Source organism: Stenella coeruleoalba, assembly GCF_951394435.1.
Source record: "Stenella coeruleoalba genome assembly, chromosome: 7".
NCBI classification, from domain to species: Eukaryota; Metazoa; Chordata; class Mammalia; order Artiodactyla; family Delphinidae; genus Stenella; species Stenella coeruleoalba.
The window spans coordinates 122,787,215-122,804,677 of NC_137153.1; the positions used below are offsets into that span (position 1 = coordinate 122,787,215).

The 17,463-nt window shown below is 61.0% G+C and overlaps 1 protein-coding gene across 3 annotated transcripts in view; it reads left to right on the forward strand.

Moving 5' to 3' along the window:
* The window catches only part of CACNA1B (calcium voltage-gated channel subunit alpha1 B), a gene marked incomplete at its 3' end in the record, with an annotated part of 192,444 nt that overhangs the window by 67,354 nt on the left and 107,627 nt on the right, over positions 1-17,463 (forward strand). For all 3 annotated transcript variants that reach the window (XM_079927741.1, XM_079927742.1, XM_079927743.1), the window contains exons 11-15: positions 2,483-2,692; positions 6,772-6,884; positions 12,140-12,252; positions 14,371-14,502; positions 14,667-14,739. In XM_079927741.1, the coding sequence (XP_079783867.1) occupies positions 2,483-2,692; positions 6,772-6,884; positions 12,140-12,252; positions 14,371-14,502; positions 14,667-14,739 (641 nt within the window). The remainder of the gene's footprint in view (positions 1-2,482; positions 2,693-6,771; positions 6,885-12,139; positions 12,253-14,370; positions 14,503-14,666; positions 14,740-17,463) is intronic.

Below are 17,463 nucleotides of genomic sequence, written 5' to 3' on the forward strand. Positions count from 1 at the left end.
GACTTGCACTTCCTGCCTGTCACCTGTGATCTCTGACCTGTGACCTGGCAGGGTTGTGGGGGCAGGGGCAGGTCGCGGCCACCCTGCGTTTCTGTGCCCCGCTCAGGGCGGCTCTTGAAGGGTGGGCACTAAGCAGGACGGGCGTAGGCGTTATATTGACTAACGAGCCCCCGTCTGGGCCCAGCGCGAAGACACCCAGGTGTTTGTGGGCACCCGCGTTGTCCTAACCAGGGCTCAATTCTGTTGTCGTCCACAGTCCATTTCATTCCCGATTGCCCCCTAGCTTGAGCTTGAAGATACGTATTTTTCTTGAAATAAGCCTTTTCGTCATAAAGAATATATGCCGATTAAGTTAACCCTGAAAACTGCACAAAGCCAAAAGGAGTCCCGGTGCCTCCTGTTCCCCCAAAGCTACGATTCTGGGTGTGACGTGTGTTCACTTTTACTGTGAACTGCCTTGAGCACCGTAAAAGAGAGCTGACGTGAGCACACACGAGCTGCTTGCTGGGACCCAGGCCCGGAACGCCCTGGGGCCCCAAGGCCCTGGCGGAGGTGGCCAGGCAGCTACGCGAGGGCAGCAGCCCTGAGGCCCTTCTCGTGGCCGGGCTTGGCTGGCCTCACGGGGCTTGTCCAGCAGGGAGTGTCTGTGGAGAATGTGCTTCTTGTCTCACTGGCCATGGGTATGCACAAGGCGGTTTGCTTGAGTCAAGTGTTCTCTTGACCTCCCTCCCCAGAGCGGGCCTGTGTGTGTTCACGGGTGTGTGCCTGTGTGAATCTGAGTGTCTTTGGGGGCGTGGTCAGCGTCCGGGTATGCCGTGTAGCACGTGTGCGCGACTCTGTTTCTAAATGGCTGTGTCTGGGGTTTCTGAGCCTGTGGGTCCACAGGGTGGGTCCGTGATGGCTCTGCCTGTGTGGAGGTTTCTCCTCGTCTTGTCTGTACTGGGTGCCTGTCCTTCTTCTGTGCCCCAGGGCTGCCTTTGAGGAGGGAGCTGGCTGTGGCCTTGGCATTTTGCAACCCTTGGCAAGGCTGGCCAAGAGGTTTCATTGAATGAGCCAGCCCCGAATAATCGGCACTGGCTGGTGTCTGGCCGTGGATTGGGAGGCTGTGTCCCGGCGCAGCCAGAGGCTGTGACGGAGCAGTGTCTTCCGTGGGTGTGGGTGGGGTGTGGCGTCTAGAGCCAGGAATTCCCCGTTAGGGCCCTGCACGCCCCCCCCACCCCGCCACAGGGCGGACTGGCGGATGCTCCTCGGGGCCGCCCCTCCTGTGTCTGGGGCACAGCGTCTCCCTGCCCGACGCAGCTGCTCAGCTTGTAGACAGGTCTCTCCAGAGGCCTCGGCCCGTCTTCACTTAGTGAATCCAAGAGAACAGCAGCCTGATAATGCTCTCCGTGCTGTTGAGTCTGGGTGTGGACACGCACACGAACCTGTGCGACTGCGCCCTCCACCACCGAACACACACCACACGCTCCTTCCCCAGGGACTGATGGCCAGGCCAGGGGTTCAGAGCCAGCTGGGTTTGAACACTCGGAGGCACTCAGACCTTCCAAGCACCCACAAAGTCTGCTCGCTCGTTTGTCAAGTGGCGCGAGGGGTTGGGTGGTGCAGAGGGTGGCCCTGTCCCCCCAGAGCTCAGTGTGGCCTGGGGGTTGGGCACGAAACAGGCCGACAAGCCGACAGAGTGCAGCTGTATAAGGGTGCGATCGTTGGGGGGCTGGAGACCTGTTAGCTGGAGCCTAAAGAAGGGCGGTATTGACGCCGGGACGTGGAGCCGAGAAGGAGCCAGTGAGCGCAGCGCTTCTCGGTGGGGCAGAGCAGAGGTGCCGCAGGCGTGGAAGTGACAGTGGGGGCAGTGGGTTTGGCTGGTGAGTCGGGGCAGAGGAGCGGCTTCCTTGGCAAACTTTCTGGAGACTGAGCTTTGGGGGCTCTGTGGACCACACTTAGCTCTGCAGCTGGGCCAGATGCAAAGGAGCTTGGCTGTGTTCCAGTAAAACTCCTTGAAAAGCAGGTGGTCACTGGCTGCTGACCCCTGAGCTACAGAGGGAGGGAGGGCCAGAAGCAGCTGGGCCCCCCAGGCCGCACAGAGGAGTGGGAATGGCCTGGGAGCATCGGGGCTGCCCTCCTGGACGGTGGCCGGGGGCGCTGGGGACGAGAGGCCGGTTCCAATCCAGATCTCGCACCCAGAGCCCAGCAGCCATGGAGACCGCCGCGGCCCTGGGTTCCCTCGTTTGTGAAGCGGGGGTGGGGTCAGGACCCACTGCAGGGGACACGGGTCATTAGCACAATGTCGGTAACGGGTCTGACACACTTGGTGCCTGCGGAAAACTGGGGCCTCGAGCTGGGCCAGGGCTGGGGGCAAGCGTCCTTGTGGGGTGGGGGATGCACGTCCTCGAGGACGCATCTGCGGGGCTCACAGCGGCGGAGGGCGAGCGTGTCCTGGGGCCCACCTGTCCCCCACGTCCTCAGCGAGCCCCTGTTCCCGCAGGGTCCCCCTTTGCCCGAGCCAGCCTCAAGAGCGGGAAGACGGAGAGCTCGTCGTACTTCCGCAGGAAGGAGAAGATGTTCCGGTTCTTCATCCGGCGTCTGGTGAAGGCGCAGAGCTTCTACTGGGTGGTGCTGTGCGTGGTGGCCCTGAACACGCTGTGCGTGGCCATGGTGCACTACAACCAGCCCCAGCGGCTCACCACGGCGCTGTGTACGTAGCCGGGCCCGGACCCGCCCCTGCCCCCACCCCTGCCCCCGCCCCGCCTCCGCCAACCTCTTCTGAACCGCTTGCGGTCCACAACCCGTTGCTTTGGGATGCCCTGGGCAGGACCCCTGTGCTGACTAAAGTGCTCCAGGGGCCTCTGCTGGGGGCCTGGCTGTGCCCCAGGCCTGGGCTCCCCATCCCAGGGCTCCCCAACAACCTGGGCCCTGCTTCCAGGGAGCCTGGCTGATCTGGTTAGACCCCCATCCATCGGGGTAGTGGGAAGTGAGTGAGGGGTCTGGGGCACCAGGGTCATGTGTCCTCCGCCACAAGGGCTTTAGACCCAGGGAACGAGGGAGCCATCTGCCCTGGACCCCTGAGGAGAGAGAGTCCTGGCTCCCAGGGGCCTCCCCGGGCTCTTCTGCTTGTTTCTGCTTGTCTTCTTGGTTGGTTGAATCTGGGTGTGTCCATGACCAGGGATGCCTTGCAAGCCTGTGTCCATGAGCCTCAGGCCAGGCCAGGGGCTCTGGGTCATGACCTGTCCGGCCCTGGCTACAGTTCCAAGGAGGCAAAGAGCTGAGGTCCCTCCCCAGGGACCAGGCTGACCCTTCGCACCCAAGGGCCCTGCAGGGCACGTGCAACTGAAGGTCTTGCTTTGTTGTCTTGCCTCACAAGAGCTCCGAAGACACTGCACGAAGGACTTCTGTCCTGCGGTCAGTGCTCCCTCCTTCCCCTTCCCCGGGTCAGCCACCTTCACCCTGCTCGTGTCTGCGGCTGATCTGGAAACAGCCTGTTCTGGGTCCCCACAAGCGCCTCCCTCTCTGCTCGGAACCCTGCGCGCCTGCAGTCACCTAGGTGGCCAAGAGAGCCATTCTCCAGAGAAGAACCGTCCTGGCTCCCAGTTCTGGCCCCTGACGGGCCAGCCACACTGAGCCTGGGCAGCTCCAACTGGGAGCCTGGGAAGCTGCTGAAGGGTTCTCGTGGGCGGTGGACAGACGGCTCCACGGGCTGCTTGAAAGTGTGGGTGGGGAGGCCTGTGTTGGGGGTGGGACTCCAGGCTACTGTTTCCCAAACTTCGATTGAAATCTTTGCTGGTATAACGGGAAAGGGCAAAGAGAAAGCGGAAGCAAGAGGAGCCCAGGGAGCTTCTAGCAGCCAGGCTGGCTCCCCGGGAGAGGGCGGGTTACGGCCCAGAGGGTGCATGTGGAACTGGTGCCCTGGCCCCTGAATCATGTGTCCTGGACCCGTGGTTTGGTGGCTTGGGACGTGGTTTGGGACCGAATTCAGTGTCTGCCTTGAGTCCTCAGGCTGCAGTCTCCCCGCCCTTGGGGACTGGGTAGGGCCCGGGGAGACAGGGCTTCCTCCTACCTCGGCGAATGGTGCGCCTGCTCCCTGGGGCCTCCTAACCAGGCCTTTTCTTCCCTCGGAAGAAGCCGGTGGCGCCCAGTCAGTCTTGTGGTTTCTCCTTGTTTCCTGGGCATTCACCAGCTGAGCGGGCTGGGGGTGAGCCGCATGGCCTGGTCGCTTGTCTGACATGCAGGAGCGCGAGGCTGGAAGTGTCCAGGTGCTGGGCCAGGCCGTAGGTATCCCTGGCGGGGAATCTGCCCCCTCACTGCCTTGCCTTCTCTGTGGTTTTCTGGAGACCCCTGAGCTCATCAGCATATTCCCCAGGGAAAGTGGCTGGAGGGAGGGGTGGGTCTGTGCTGCCTCTGGACACCTCTGCTCAGTGCCCTTGACAGCTGGGCTGGAGCTGAGACAGGCTGACCCAGCAAGGGAGGGCAGGCCTTGCAGGAGGCAGACGCAGAGGTGGGGACTCCCCTTCTGGACCAGCTTCATCAGAGCTCGCCATGGGACTCTGGCCTGAGGCTGGCCGCCCCGCAGAGCGCGGGCACTGTGCACCTCACTGTCTGCCCACCAAGCACACCGCTCCCAGTGCACCAAGGACCCCGAGACTGAGGCTTGGATGGTGACGGAGGGATGGGAGTGGGTGCTGTCATCCCGTGAACCCCCAGGCCTCGCGGAATGGACCTGACCACCCTCCCCTCTGTCCCCCCACAGCACGCTGTCCTCTTGTTATAATGCAGGCACTGTTTAACCTACCTGCTCCGCTCCCCTAGCCTGTAATCTTCTGGGGAGAGGGGTCGGCTGTCTCCCGGGCCAGCTCAGAGTAGCGCCAGGGCCTGCTAGTTGAATGAATGCTTTAGGGATGAATGCGTGAGCACCCTTTCTCGGCCTCTGAGGGGAGGCTGAGCTCGTGAAGCTGAGGGTCTCCTCCTTGGGAGAGAGAAGGAGCAGGCAGGGTGCCGGGGGCTCCGCTCCAGGTGTCCCCTGTCTCTGAAAGCCTCCCCTTCGGCGGTTCCTGTGCTCGTTCATGCACAGGGCTCCCGCTTTGGTCTCTCGGGAGCAAGGTGGACACCCAGGCAGTGTCAGCTCCAAGGTCTGCCGTGTGTGTGGCTGGGGTGCCCGTCTCCGTGGTCGCTCCTCCCAGGACCTGAGCTCCTCTCGTGGGGCCCTGGGGGGCAGGGGCCCCGGGGCTTGTGTTCCCACTGCACTCGGGCACGGCTTTCCTGCGGTTCCTCCAGGAGGGCTGCTTTGCCGTCTCATTACTCGTCCCGTGCTCGGCTCGGGTGCCCTGGTGGTGGTTTTGACTGGTTTCAGAGGCCAGGCAGGAGCTGGTTGTCCACGTACTCCGGTCCCCTGCCCGAGGCCTTCCAGGGCCGTAAGGACCATCACGTGTGTGTCTGTGAGGCATGGTGCCCAGTGGGCAGTGGAACTGATGTCTCAGCTTGTTCAGGGCCTCGGCTGCCACAGACCTGCCCGGTGAGGCCGCTGCCTCTGTGCAGCACTTGGTGGAGAGCTGTGGGGGAGTGTAGATTTCGGGGTGTGCAGGGAGGGCAGCAAGCGTGTGGCCCCCTCTTCTACCATCTGTTTTAGCGTGAGCTGCTTGAGGTCCAGTCTCCCAGCTAGCCTGGATGCCAGAGGCCCCGGGGAGGCTGGGTGGGCAACTGCCTGGTGACTGGACCCCTCGGTCCCTGGCCCTGCATGGTGGGCTCTGCCCTTGGTGCTGAGCTGCTTCCCCGGCTCCCGTGCCCTGGGGTCAGAGGCTCACTGTCTGAAATGATAGGTGGATTCCAGCTTTGGGATGAGGGTCAAAGCCAGTGGCCTTGTTCTGACGTCTGGCATTCCTGGTTTGGCAGCCCGTGAGTGGCCGAGCTCGGCTGCGTCTGCTGCGGTCTGTGGCCTCGTACCGCTTTTGGACTGTTTCCTCTTGCTCTGACCCTGCCTTATGCTCAGGCTGGGTTAGGGGCAGTGTCTGTGTGCGCTGGATTCGCAGCAGGTCCAGTGCAGCCTCCCTTCAGTCCTGCCAGCCGGGTCAGCACTGCCGTGGCGGGATCCCTGGGCTGAGGCAGGCCCTGCTCACCACTGCTGCCTGCCCGGCCCAGCCTGCGGGAAGCGCAAGGCACCCCACCCACAGGGGTCTCTGTATGACTCCCCAAGGCCCCCAGCAAGCATGGGTGCCTCCTGGGAGACTCGTACTGCGGGGGCCTGGGGGTGTCAGGTGGTAGGGACACTCGCCTTTAGGGGGGCGAGCCTGCAAACATGCTTAAAACCCAACACGGTGCTGCTGTGCGTCCAGGGGGGTCAGGAGGGCCTCGCAGAGGGACGGGGGTTCTGGCCGGGTGGCTGAGGGATTCCAGCTGCCGTCAGTGCACGGAGCGCGGGATGAGACGGACGGCAGAAGTCTCACTCACGGGGGTTGGGCGCCCTCTGCCTGACGCCTGGGTCCTCCCCTGGGAGATTTGGGCCCTTGACCCAGAACTCACTCTTGAGCCCAGTCCTGGGAGGCTGCCTCTGTGTCCCAAGGCACTGGGCACTCAGCTTTCAAGCTGGAAGGAGCACCTCTCTGCGACACTCCCTGTCTGTTCGCGGGCTGTTCTGTCCTGGGCTGAGGTTGGAGCTCAGGGGCCACCGGCCAGGCCTGGAAGCCCCACCCTGGGTCGGCCCAGAGGTCTGGTGTCCTCCTGTCTGGGCTGGAGCCAGGTGGGAGGAGACGCGAGCTAATCCCCCTCTTCTCCGGCTTCTCCTAGACTTTGCAGAGTTTGTTTTCCTGGGTCTCTTCCTCACAGAGATGTCCCTGAAGATGTACGGCCTGGGGCCCAGGAGCTACTTCCGGTCCTCCTTCAACTGCTTCGATTTTGGGGTGAGTGAGCCACCTCGTCAGGGACGCCTGCTGGGGGTCCAGACGGGTCCGCGGTGTCCTGGCCGGAGAGCGCACACACCCCTCCCACGATGCCGTACCCAGTGTGAGCTGGGGCCTGTGGAGCAGAGCCCGGGGGCTGGGGGACTGTGACCCCCTGTGGGTCAGAAAGGCTGCTGGCAGGCAGGGGAGGCCTGTCCTGGTCAGGCCCTGACTGGTGCGGGTGCTGGCCATGGGCAGCCTCCTTCCCTCCCTGGCCCTGTCTGTAGAGTCTCAAGATCAGCTTAAGGCTCTGTGGCCTCCTCCGCACCTGGTGTGCGATCTTCTGAATGTCTGCTGTCCCGTGGAGGCTCAAGGGGGCTGTGGTCCTGACCCCCTTCATTCCTGTGGGTCTGGTCCTGGGCACATGCAGCAGCGCTTCCTGGGGAGGCCGGAGGGGAGCAGTGGGCCTGGGTCCCTTCACCAGCCTCTGCAGGTGAGGGAGGCCTGGAAGGCAGGTGTTTCTGAGGCTCACTGTGGATGAGCACAGGGCCGGGCAGCGAAGAGTCCCCTTCCCTGGGCTCCTCCCTGTGTTGAGCCCAGAGCCTGGGGGTGGGGTGCTGTTGACATCTGTCCAGAGGCTGAGTTCTGACCTGGTGGAGGCTCTGAGTGAGAAGCGGCCGTGCCACAGCCCGAGGAGGCCTTGCACCTCTGCAGACTTCTCAGAAGCCAGGGAGGAGGCTGGACCTAGGTCGAAGGAAAGCTTCGACTTGGGATGCAGTTTAACGTTACCTTTTCCTCTCTGCGCTGCAGTGCAGCTGACAGACAGTGTCTACGACTTTGTCAGATTTTCACGACGACTCACTTCATGCATGAATAACTGGAGACGTTGTGTGATGGGCCCAGGACTGCCCAGCTAGTGTGCAGGGGAGTCAGTGCTGGAGCCCGGGGTGGGCGTCGTACACCCGCCATGCTGCCTGAGCTCTGGGCGGGGGAAGGCGGTGGCTGCCCAGGTGCTCTCTGGGACACGTGGGCACCTGCGATTTTCAGAGATGGTTGTGGGGAAGCCAGCTCTTCTACTCCTTTGCCTTCTTGGTTACAAAGAAAGCTGTGGTGCGCATAGGCAGAGGGGACCCAAAGAGGGGAGGAGACTTCAGAGTGACGGTGTGTGGGAACCAGCTAGGCCCCAGGGCAGGGGAATAATTTGCACACAAGCCAACAAAGTTTTCCAAAACGTGGCAGCTTAAAACAAGCATCTATTATCTCCGTTTCTAAGGGTCAGGAATCCAGGCATGGCTTTACAGGGTGCCTGTGGCCCGGGATCTCTCACACGTTTACAGCCCAGCTGAGGCCGGGGACGCAGTCATCCCAAGGCTTGATCAGGACTGGAGGGTGGCGTTCAGGCTCCTCACAGGCTGTTGATCGGACTCGCTCGTGGTTGGTGACTGGCCCCGCTTCCCGGTCCCGTGGCCTCTCCTCAGGCTGCTTGCGTGTCCTCACCGTGTGGCAGCTCGTGATGCGAGTGCCTGACGGAGGCTGCAGAAACCAGTCTCAGGAGAGACAGCCGTCAGCCTTGCTGTTGTATTAACATGCGTCAGGAAGGAGTCGCCGGGCCCGCCCGCTTTTCATGGGGAGAATGCTACCCAGGGATGCGAGCACCAGGAGGCAGGGGTCCTCGGGGGCCGTCCCGGAGGCTGACTACCACAGTCCGCTGATCCAGTGTAAGATACGGTGGAAGTGTAAGATACACTCACCTCCACTCCCAGTTCCCCAGACGCATCCCATCACAGCCTCAGCTCAGCGCCCCGAATCTCGTCATCCAAATCGGACCCAGGGCTGGTTGAGGCTCCTACAGTTTCTTTCAATCTTAGAGCCGTGAACTGAGAGAGACGAGCTATCCACGCCCACACCCAGCATACAGCAGTGGGACGGGCAGGGGTAGCTGCTTTAGACCTTCCCGTTCAAAACAGGGCCAGTGGGATGCACAGGAGGGCCGGCTGGACTGCAGCCAGCACGTGTTGGGAAAGCCCTGACTCGTTCTGGGGCCTGGGAGCCCTTGGGCTCTTGGTTTTACCCGAGTCCCCTCTCCTTTCCGTGGAAGGTAGGGAACGTTCGAGTCCCCTTCCCTTTCCGTGGAAGGTAGTGAACGTTCGAGTCCCCTTCCGTTTCGTGGAAGGTAGGGAACGTTTGAGTCCCCTTCCCTTTCCGTGGAAGGTAGGGAACGTTCGAGTCCCCTCTCCTTTCCGTGGAAGGTAGGGAACGTTCGAGTCCCGTCTCCTTTCCGTGGAAGGTAGGGAACGTTCGAGTCCCCTTCCTTTTCCGTGGAAGGTAGGGAACGTTCGAGTCCCCTTCGCTTTCCGTGGAAGGTAGCGAACGTTCGAGTCCCCTTCGCTTTCTGTGGAAGGTAGTGAACGTTCGAGTCCCCTCTCCTTTCTGTGGAAGGTAGGGAACGTTCGAGTCCCCTTCCCTTTCTGTGGAAGGTAGTGAACGTTCGAGTCCCCTCCCCTTTCCGTGGAAGGTAGGGAACGTTTCCAGCTGAGGTCTTCTTGGCCTGCTTCCTGCTTAGTAGAATTGTGGGATCCAAAGGCCTCATTTTGGTTTTTGCATTTCAACCCAAGCTGGTGACATTTTTGTGCATGTAAGCCTTTTAAGAGCATTGTGGGTGTGTTGTGAGCCTTCCCAGAGTTCAGTCCATTGGACGGAAGCCGTGCCCACAGCTCTCTTAGAGACGAGCCCTTCTCGGACTGAGCTGCTGCTGAGATGACCAAGGTCAACACCCTCCCACGTCCTGGAGGACTTACTGCTTCGAGAGGCCCATTTGCGAGGCTCACCCTACATCCCTGGAAGGGCCGGAAAGCAGCTGAATATGCTCGGAGGCCCCGCCTTTGATCTTTTGGGATCTTCCATACCAGCCCCCACTGTGCCCTTGGCTTCATTTTTAGACCGTGCCATTTCTTTTTTTTTTTGACCGTGCCATTTCTTAACGTTGGCCTTATTTGGTCTCTGGAGAGGCTGAGCATCTCCCAAACTAGCGAGTTGTGGCTTCTCTTCACTTAGCAGCGCTTCCTCAGTTCCCGCCCTCCTCCCGCCTTGGCCGCGAGCAGCAGGAGACGCCAGGCAGCAGAGCCGCGGGCACTCTGCTTGGACGGCGCCTCCGCCAGCGCCCCACGCAGGAGGCACCTCTCCGCTGCCCCTGCGGCTGCAGCGTGCTCTCTGCCCGCTCCCCTCCTTAGTTTCCTGTGCCCCCTCACTCGCCTGCAGGCCTCACGGGCGGCACCTTCAGCGTCCAGAGTCCTCGGAAGAGTGTGTTCAGGGCGCCTCAGGCCGTCGCCGCTGTGCCGCTTGGGGCCGCCGCCCGCCTCCAGAGCCGCCCCGCGCCTGGGCACCCTAGTTCAGCAGCACGGCACTCCTGCTTCCGAAGTCGGCATTGGTCTTTCCTTCTGGGTAGCAAGTTACTCCAGGGCTTAGTGGCTTAAGGCAGCACATGCTGTCCTCTCATTCTGGTGGGGGAGCAGTCAGGCTGTGACTCTCGGGTCCCTCCTGAGGTTCAGTCCTCGCAGCCCCCGCCGGGCTGGAGAGCTCCCTTCCAAGCTTGTGCTCGTGACTGTTGACAGACCTCAGAGAGTCATCCTCCGGCCTCACTCTGGCGGCTGCTGGCAGGCTCGGGCCTGGTCACGTGGGCCTCTGCACAGGCTGCCCCAGTGTCCTCACAACACGGCAGCCGTGGCCCAAGAGAGGGCCGAGAGCACGAAGGCCAAAGCCTCAGGCTTCTTGTAACTGTTCTCAGAGGTGCCAGCCCGTCACGTTTGTTGTGGTCTGTTTGCTGGAAGTGGGTCACTAGGTCCAGCCCACCCTCCAGGGGACGGGGGTGTACAAGGGGGGAACCCGAAGCAGTGGGGATCATGGGGGCCGTCCTGAGAGGCCACCTACATTGTGAACCAATGCGAGCAAATTCTGAGGCTTACTGGGAAATAGGAGACATGTTGGAAGAGTGACAGTGAGAAGAAAGCAGATTCCGAACACAGCAGGCCTCAGCCCCGGGCACGATCTGGGTGCTGCGTGACGCTGAGACGAACCGGTGGTGACTTTCGGGGGACCAAGGACAGACGCGGCAAGCTCGCTCCATTCGCTGCCCTGCTAGGGCCGTAGTGGGTGCGGCAGCTGTGAGCAGGTCTGAACTCCCCTGAATGGTGTGCTTGCGTCCAGGGGGGGAAACGTGCAGCGGAAGGCTGTGCATTTGGGGCGATGCGGAGCTGGTGCAGCCAGCAGACCAGACACGCGGGGTCGTGGACCAGCGCTAACCTGCAGGGACCGCTGCCCTGGCATAGTCGCTGTTGGTCAGGCTTGGTGAGGATGTTGATGTCGAGCTGATCCTGTTTGCAGCTGGTATGAAGTGGGTGGAAGTGACTGAAACCTTGGGTGATGTGTGAGCCCAGCGAAGCGAAAGGGAATTTAAGAGATCGACGTTCGGCAGTGGAGTTCTCCCCACCAGCTGCAGAAGCCAGCTTAGAGGGAGTGAGAATTAGCCACACGCACGAAGGGCACACGAGCGCTCACGCTGACCGCAAGCCCGGGTGTGCCCCGTGAGGTGCAGTGGCCAGGGAGGGAATTCTGTTTGGCTGCCGTTGGGTGAGGGGTCCGCTGTGCTTCAGCCCTGCTGCTCTGTCCTTTCTGAGTCCCTCACATGAGACACTGATGCTGAGGAGTGGCTGGAAGGAGGGGCAGGCCTCTTGCCCGCAAGTCCCGGTCCACCAACGTGGACGGCGCCCAGGATGACTGTTGGTGAAACAAGGGGCAGGCTTGCGCCCATCTATCCTTGGTGGTACTTGCTGGCTCCCGCTGTTCGGAAGAAGACAAGATGCCGTTATGAACTGGAGCATCTCAGAGGTGGCAGGACCAGAAAGGGGATGTTACAAGGAAGCAGAGTCTGCTCGTCTGTGTGAGAGCAGCGTAACAGTCAAAGCTGTCGCAGGCGGTTTGCCGGCCCCAGAGGGTCACCGGGCTGTGATGGAGCACAGGGGAGGCATCAGACGAGGAGGCTTTAGGATCTGCCGGGAAAGCTGCAGCCCCACTCGCCCCTGTTCTGTGTCCTCCTGGTGTGTCTGGGTGGGGGAAGGGCGGACACCGTCTGCAGCTCCCGGAGGCGGCGGGGGCTCAGTGTGAGGCCTGTGCCTCCTGTCGCCTTCTGTGGCTCGAGCTGCAGACAGGGTGGGCGGGGCAGATGCTTACGGAGAGAAGCGGCCGCACGCGCGCCCCAGGCTGACTCATCTCCGTTGCAGGTCATCGTGGGGAGCATCTTCGAAGTGGTCTGGGCGGCCATCAAGCCAGGAACCTCCTTTGGGATCAGCGTGCTGCGGGCACTCCGGCTGCTGAGAATCTTCAAAGTCACGAAGTATGTCATCCGTGCGCTTTGGGGGGCGGGGGCGCGGGCAGTGTGGGAGCCAAGCCAACACGGGTGCCGCTCCTGGGGACGGGCGGCGTGGGTCTTGCCCTCAGCGGCCTGGAATCTCTTTCTGTGGGTTTTAACTGGTTAAAAACAGAAGACAGTCACAAAGCAGCCCACGCGAGCGAGGGCCACAGCGCACAGGACTTCGTGTCGGCCCTGGGAGCCTGTCTACCTGCAGCGCCATGTCCAGCCTCAGCACTGCCCCAGCACTTCTGGTTCTTTCGTTAGCTCGTTCCCCACGGTTTCACCCTGTCTCCTCTCTTGAAATCAGCAAGCCCACCTTTCAGCCTCAAAGGATGACTCTGCTCCATAGTTGATGGAGAAAACAGAGGTTATCAGATGGATGTTCTCCCATCGTCCCGCCCCTAAGTCTGCTCACCTACCCTGCAGCCCTGCTCCCGTCCTGGCCCGACGGGACTCTGACCTTCTGACCTGAACTCCCAGGCCTGCCTTTTCCACTCGGGGCCGACGCTGCCTGGCCTGTCCTCGGTGGCAGGACGGGGCCCTGACCGTGTATTCAGTTTCATCCCACTTGGCTCTTCACAGCCTGGAAGCAGGTCTCTCCTGTTTGCCCACAGGGAGGCTGAGGCCCAGGCCAGAATGCGACGCAGGCCAAAGCTCCCCCCTCTCTGCCGGCTCAGCAGTGCTGGGGAGGGGGCCGCCCTGTCCACAGCTGTCTCGGCAGCAGCAGAGCTGCCCTCACCCCAACGGCCATGGCCGTAGGACTCCACAGTGGTACCCGAGCCACCCCGAGGCTCTGAGGCTCCCACCCCGCGAGCGGCTGGAGCGCGTGGCCCGCACGTGCCTGGCACCGGCCTCCGCGCAGTGTCCCTGGTGGCCCGGGTCACGACGACTGTGGGACGGTCCAGACCGAGCCTGCGCAGGTGGCTGGGGCTCCAGGCCCCCGCTGCAGTGACCGACACAGCCTCCCGGGCTTTCTGTTCTGTTTTAAATCCAAACGTGAGGCCACTCGAGGTCAGGACAGTGTGACCGTGGAGGAGCTTTGACAGGAGTCCGGCCGGCTTGGCCCACAGAGGCTGCTGGGTGCCCTGCGCCGCCTGCCCTCCGTGCTCCGCTGCTTCTGCGGGAGAAGGGGCTTCAGGAGGTGACGGCCGGTGCTGCCCTCTCCTTGGTCGTGGGCCTGGCATCTTAGCAGCTCCGCTTCCTCCTGGAAAGCGGGTGGCCCTGTCCTGACGTGGGCTGACCTACACCCCGCCCATCCCACGACAAGGCTGTTTGGAGTCTTCCAGCCCATCTCCCGTTAACTCTCACCTACCTAGTCAGAGAGCCTGAGGAGGATGGTGGGCCTCTGTGAAGCAGCCTTGGGGACAAGGGCCCAGGGATGCCCCAGGCAGATGCCCTAGTCCAGGACAGAGGACAGCAGGTGCAAAGGCACAGAGGCATGTGGTGCGCCCGCCTGGGCGCTCCTGGGGGTCGCAGCTGGAAGGGGCTCACCACCCAGCGAGCCAGCAGCGGCTAGACCGTGGGCAGACCTCAGGGGGCCTGTGAGCCAGGGGGGGCCAGCTGAATGAGAGGGACAGAGTCTCGGACCCCCAGGAGCGTTGGAGGGGTGGGGTGGAAGGGAGTCGAGGCTGGAGGGCTGCTCCGCACTGTGTGGCCCTGGCCCTCTGGGAGGGGCCGCTGGGGTCAGCGTCTGCACCCCGTGCCCGGCCTGCTCAGTGGAGGCTCTTTGCGCGGGGACCCGCGTGCTGAGGGTGGCGATGCTGATGGATGCTCCAGTGCAGCCCCTTCTCCTGTGTGGCCGTGGCCCTCGCTTCCCGCGAGTTGGCCTGAGGGGGTTGAGGGGCGAAGGCAGCGTGGTCGTGGGGGTGGGGAGACTGGGGAGCAGGTGTAGGAGGCGACCGTGAGCCTAGCGCTGGGCCCTTGGCGTCTGCTGTCCCGGTGGGCAGGGGGCGGGCGCGGCCCAGACGGGTGGTCTGGACCCCTGAGAAAGTACTCTCCACACACCGAGCGTGGGCCCTCAGGCCAGCAGGCGCCGGAAGCCACAGGCACGTGCGTCCGTGTCCGGGCGTCCACGCGCTCGGACCAGGCCTCTCCCCGCAGGTACTGGAGCTCCCTGCGGAACCTGGTGGTGTCGCTGCTCAACTCCATGAAGTCGATCATCAGCCTGCTCTTCCTGCTCTTCCTCTTCATCGTGGTCTTCGCCCTGCTGGGCATGCAGCTCTTCGGGGGACAGTAAGTGAGGCCGGGCCCCGGACGCAGCGCTCAGAGGGGATGGTGCCGCCCCGGGCGCGTCCTCCGCTCCCCTCCCTGAGGGTCCTGAGGGGGGCCGCTGGCACCAGACGCAGCCCGTCCAGCCCGATGGAGCTGCCTCTGTCCAAGACCCTTGTTCCTCTCAGGTTCAACTTTCAGGACGAGACTCCGACGACCAACTTCGACACCTTCCCCGCCGCCATCCTCACGGTCTTCCAGGTAAGGCTCCCGCTCCTGGCTCACTTCTGGCGTGTGGGGCCCCCCTGCCGGGTGTGCAGGGCACACAGCCTGCCTTCCCCGTCAGCCCCTCCCGCCTCTGACGTGCGCCCCCCGCGCTGGGACCAGGTCGGAAGGAGCTGCCCGAGGAACAGGTGGACACCTTGGGAGGCCCTGGCTTCAGGTCGCCACTTACCTCTCTGCCCCCGAGACCTGGAACCGATCACAGCCGTCGTCCATTGAGAGTCGAGTGGAAAGCACTCCCCAGGCTTCTCCCTCCAATGGCTTGGCCCCAGCGGCCCCTGTTTCCCTTTGTGTCTGGAAACATGCCGCCCGCAGCCCCTGGGGACGCTGAGCCTTGGTTCCCTCTTGAGGACTCTCCCGGTTCAGCGCTGTCCCCCTCACAGAGCTGTGGCCCCTGGGTGCCCCACAACTGGCCTCACCAATGAGCACCCTCCGCCACACCTGAGGCCAAGCAGGACAGGCGGGGGCGGCGGGGGTGCCCACAATGGCACTTAGGGAAGCCCACAGGCTGCAGGTGCTCTGGCCAGGGCCCTGCCTGGCTCCTGGCCTCTGGGGCCGCTGGCGCTGCCCCCCAGCCAGCGCTGGAGACACAATGAGTGTATGGAGAGGGGACCTTTGGGGCTCCTCTCTGAAAGGAAGGCGTCTTTCCAGCCGACCGTTTGAACCACACTAGACGCTTGCTGACAGAGTGACTCAGTCTCGTGATGTCACCCGCAAGCCCCCCTCCCGACCTGGGTGGAGCAGAGCAGCTCTTTTCCCAGAGGTTCGTCTGCTCCCGGCCTGGCAGGACTCCAGACTCCGGGCTGTCATCGTTCTGTTTCCCGTCCGACCCCACTTTCGGGTCCTGTGGCTTCGCCGTCCTCTGAGCTTTAAGGATTGGGTTGCCCGTCAGCGTACTACCCTTCGCACCTTCTCCATCAGAAGCATCGCCAATGGCTTGACTGACTCAGAGCTGGGGAAGCGTCCAGCCCTTTAAGGAGGCCGAGAGAGTGGTCGAGGCTGGAGGAGGCTGAGAGGACGGCCAGGACAGACTGTTGGCCCAGCCGGGCCTGTGACGCCCACAGGATGATGCTGGGTCGAGGGCCTGAGACCCAGGCCGGAGCCCCTGCTTCTGAATGGGGTTGGAGAGGGCGCAGGGAGGCATGTGACCAGGGGGAGAACAGCTTGAACTCTGCTCCTGGTGAAGCTGCCTGACCACGCCCACAGGTGGAGGCTGAGCCGCTCCTAAGAAGCTGAAGCAGCACACTAATGCAGGCGCCGTTGACCCTCAGAGGGTGAAGGAAGAACTCAGCACAAAATTACGGAAGAAAGCCACCTCGGACCTGAGGATCTCCGGTTAATGCGAAAGACAACTAAGTAACATTCCTGGAAGTAAAAGACACAGCTGCTTAAATAAAAAGTGGAGGCTGGACCGCACACGGACGTGATCCTCTCAAGAACGCGGAGGACCTGAGCCAGCTGCGGCTCAGAGGTGGAGAGAGAGGGCGCCAGCGATGTTCCAGAAAGAGCTGATACCTGGACACAGCCTGATACAGAGAAAATCTTGAAATCTGTTCTAGAAAGACAGAGCTCCTGCAAAAGAATGCCAGTCTGATGGCAGGCCTCTCGTGGCAATGATGCCAGAAGGTCTGGGAAAAGCAACTTTAAAATATTGGAGGACGGTCCCTGTTGGCCTGGAATTCCCACTCAGAGAGCCGCAATTCGAGGTGGAAGAAAGACACACCCAGACACAGATTCTGAGAGTCACAGCCAACTGCTGAAAGCGTTGCAGACACGGATATGGATACGTCTAGGAAAGAGGATAAATGGGGAGAAAAGGTGCATTAACCCAAGGAGAAGCAGAAAAGCTGGGCTATTTCAGAAACTGAATAATTTCTGAATACTAATTGAATAATTGAAAAATCTACCTGCCCTGGAGACACGCTGACAGATTTACAAGTGAATTCTGCTGCATAGTTCAGAAAGGTTACTCCAATTTTATACAGACGACTCCAGGGAAGTTAAAGAGGAAACACCCACCCTTTTATGAGACTGGAATAACCTTGATATGAAAACACTAGACAAGGGCAATATAAGAGAACGAACATATAGATTACTGTCACACACAGAGGGACAAAACGTCCTGAGGGAAGTACTGGATGTACTTAAAGATCATCTTTATGATCAACTTGAATTTATCCTAGAAACGCAAGATGATTTAACATTAGAAGGTCTATTAATGTAATTCATCTTAACAGATTAAAGAAGGAAGAAAAACACATATGATCAGAGAAAACATTTGAACTCTAGCAAAAGCACAGCCAAGCACCAGAGAGAGAGGCAGATGAAACAAGACTGACAAATTGTGTTGATTGTTGAAGCTGGGTGATGAGTACGTAGGGATATATTACACTCTCCACTTTGTATGTTTGAAACTGTCCATCGTGAATTTTTTTTTCTAAAAGAAAATCCCATGATAAAACCCAACACTCCTTGCAAATAAAAACCCTTAGCAGATTATGCTAGTATCAGTGGTCTTAGTGTAGTAGAATAAGAAAAAAATGAAATAACATTTCTCAGGATTGCCAAGGAAGAAAGAAAAATGTCATTATTTACAGATGAAATACTTATATACACAGAACACTCATGTTGTCACTGCAGATGGACAGTTTGGTTATCCATAGACAAAAACGTGGAGTTGGATTTCTACCCTGTAGCAGATTT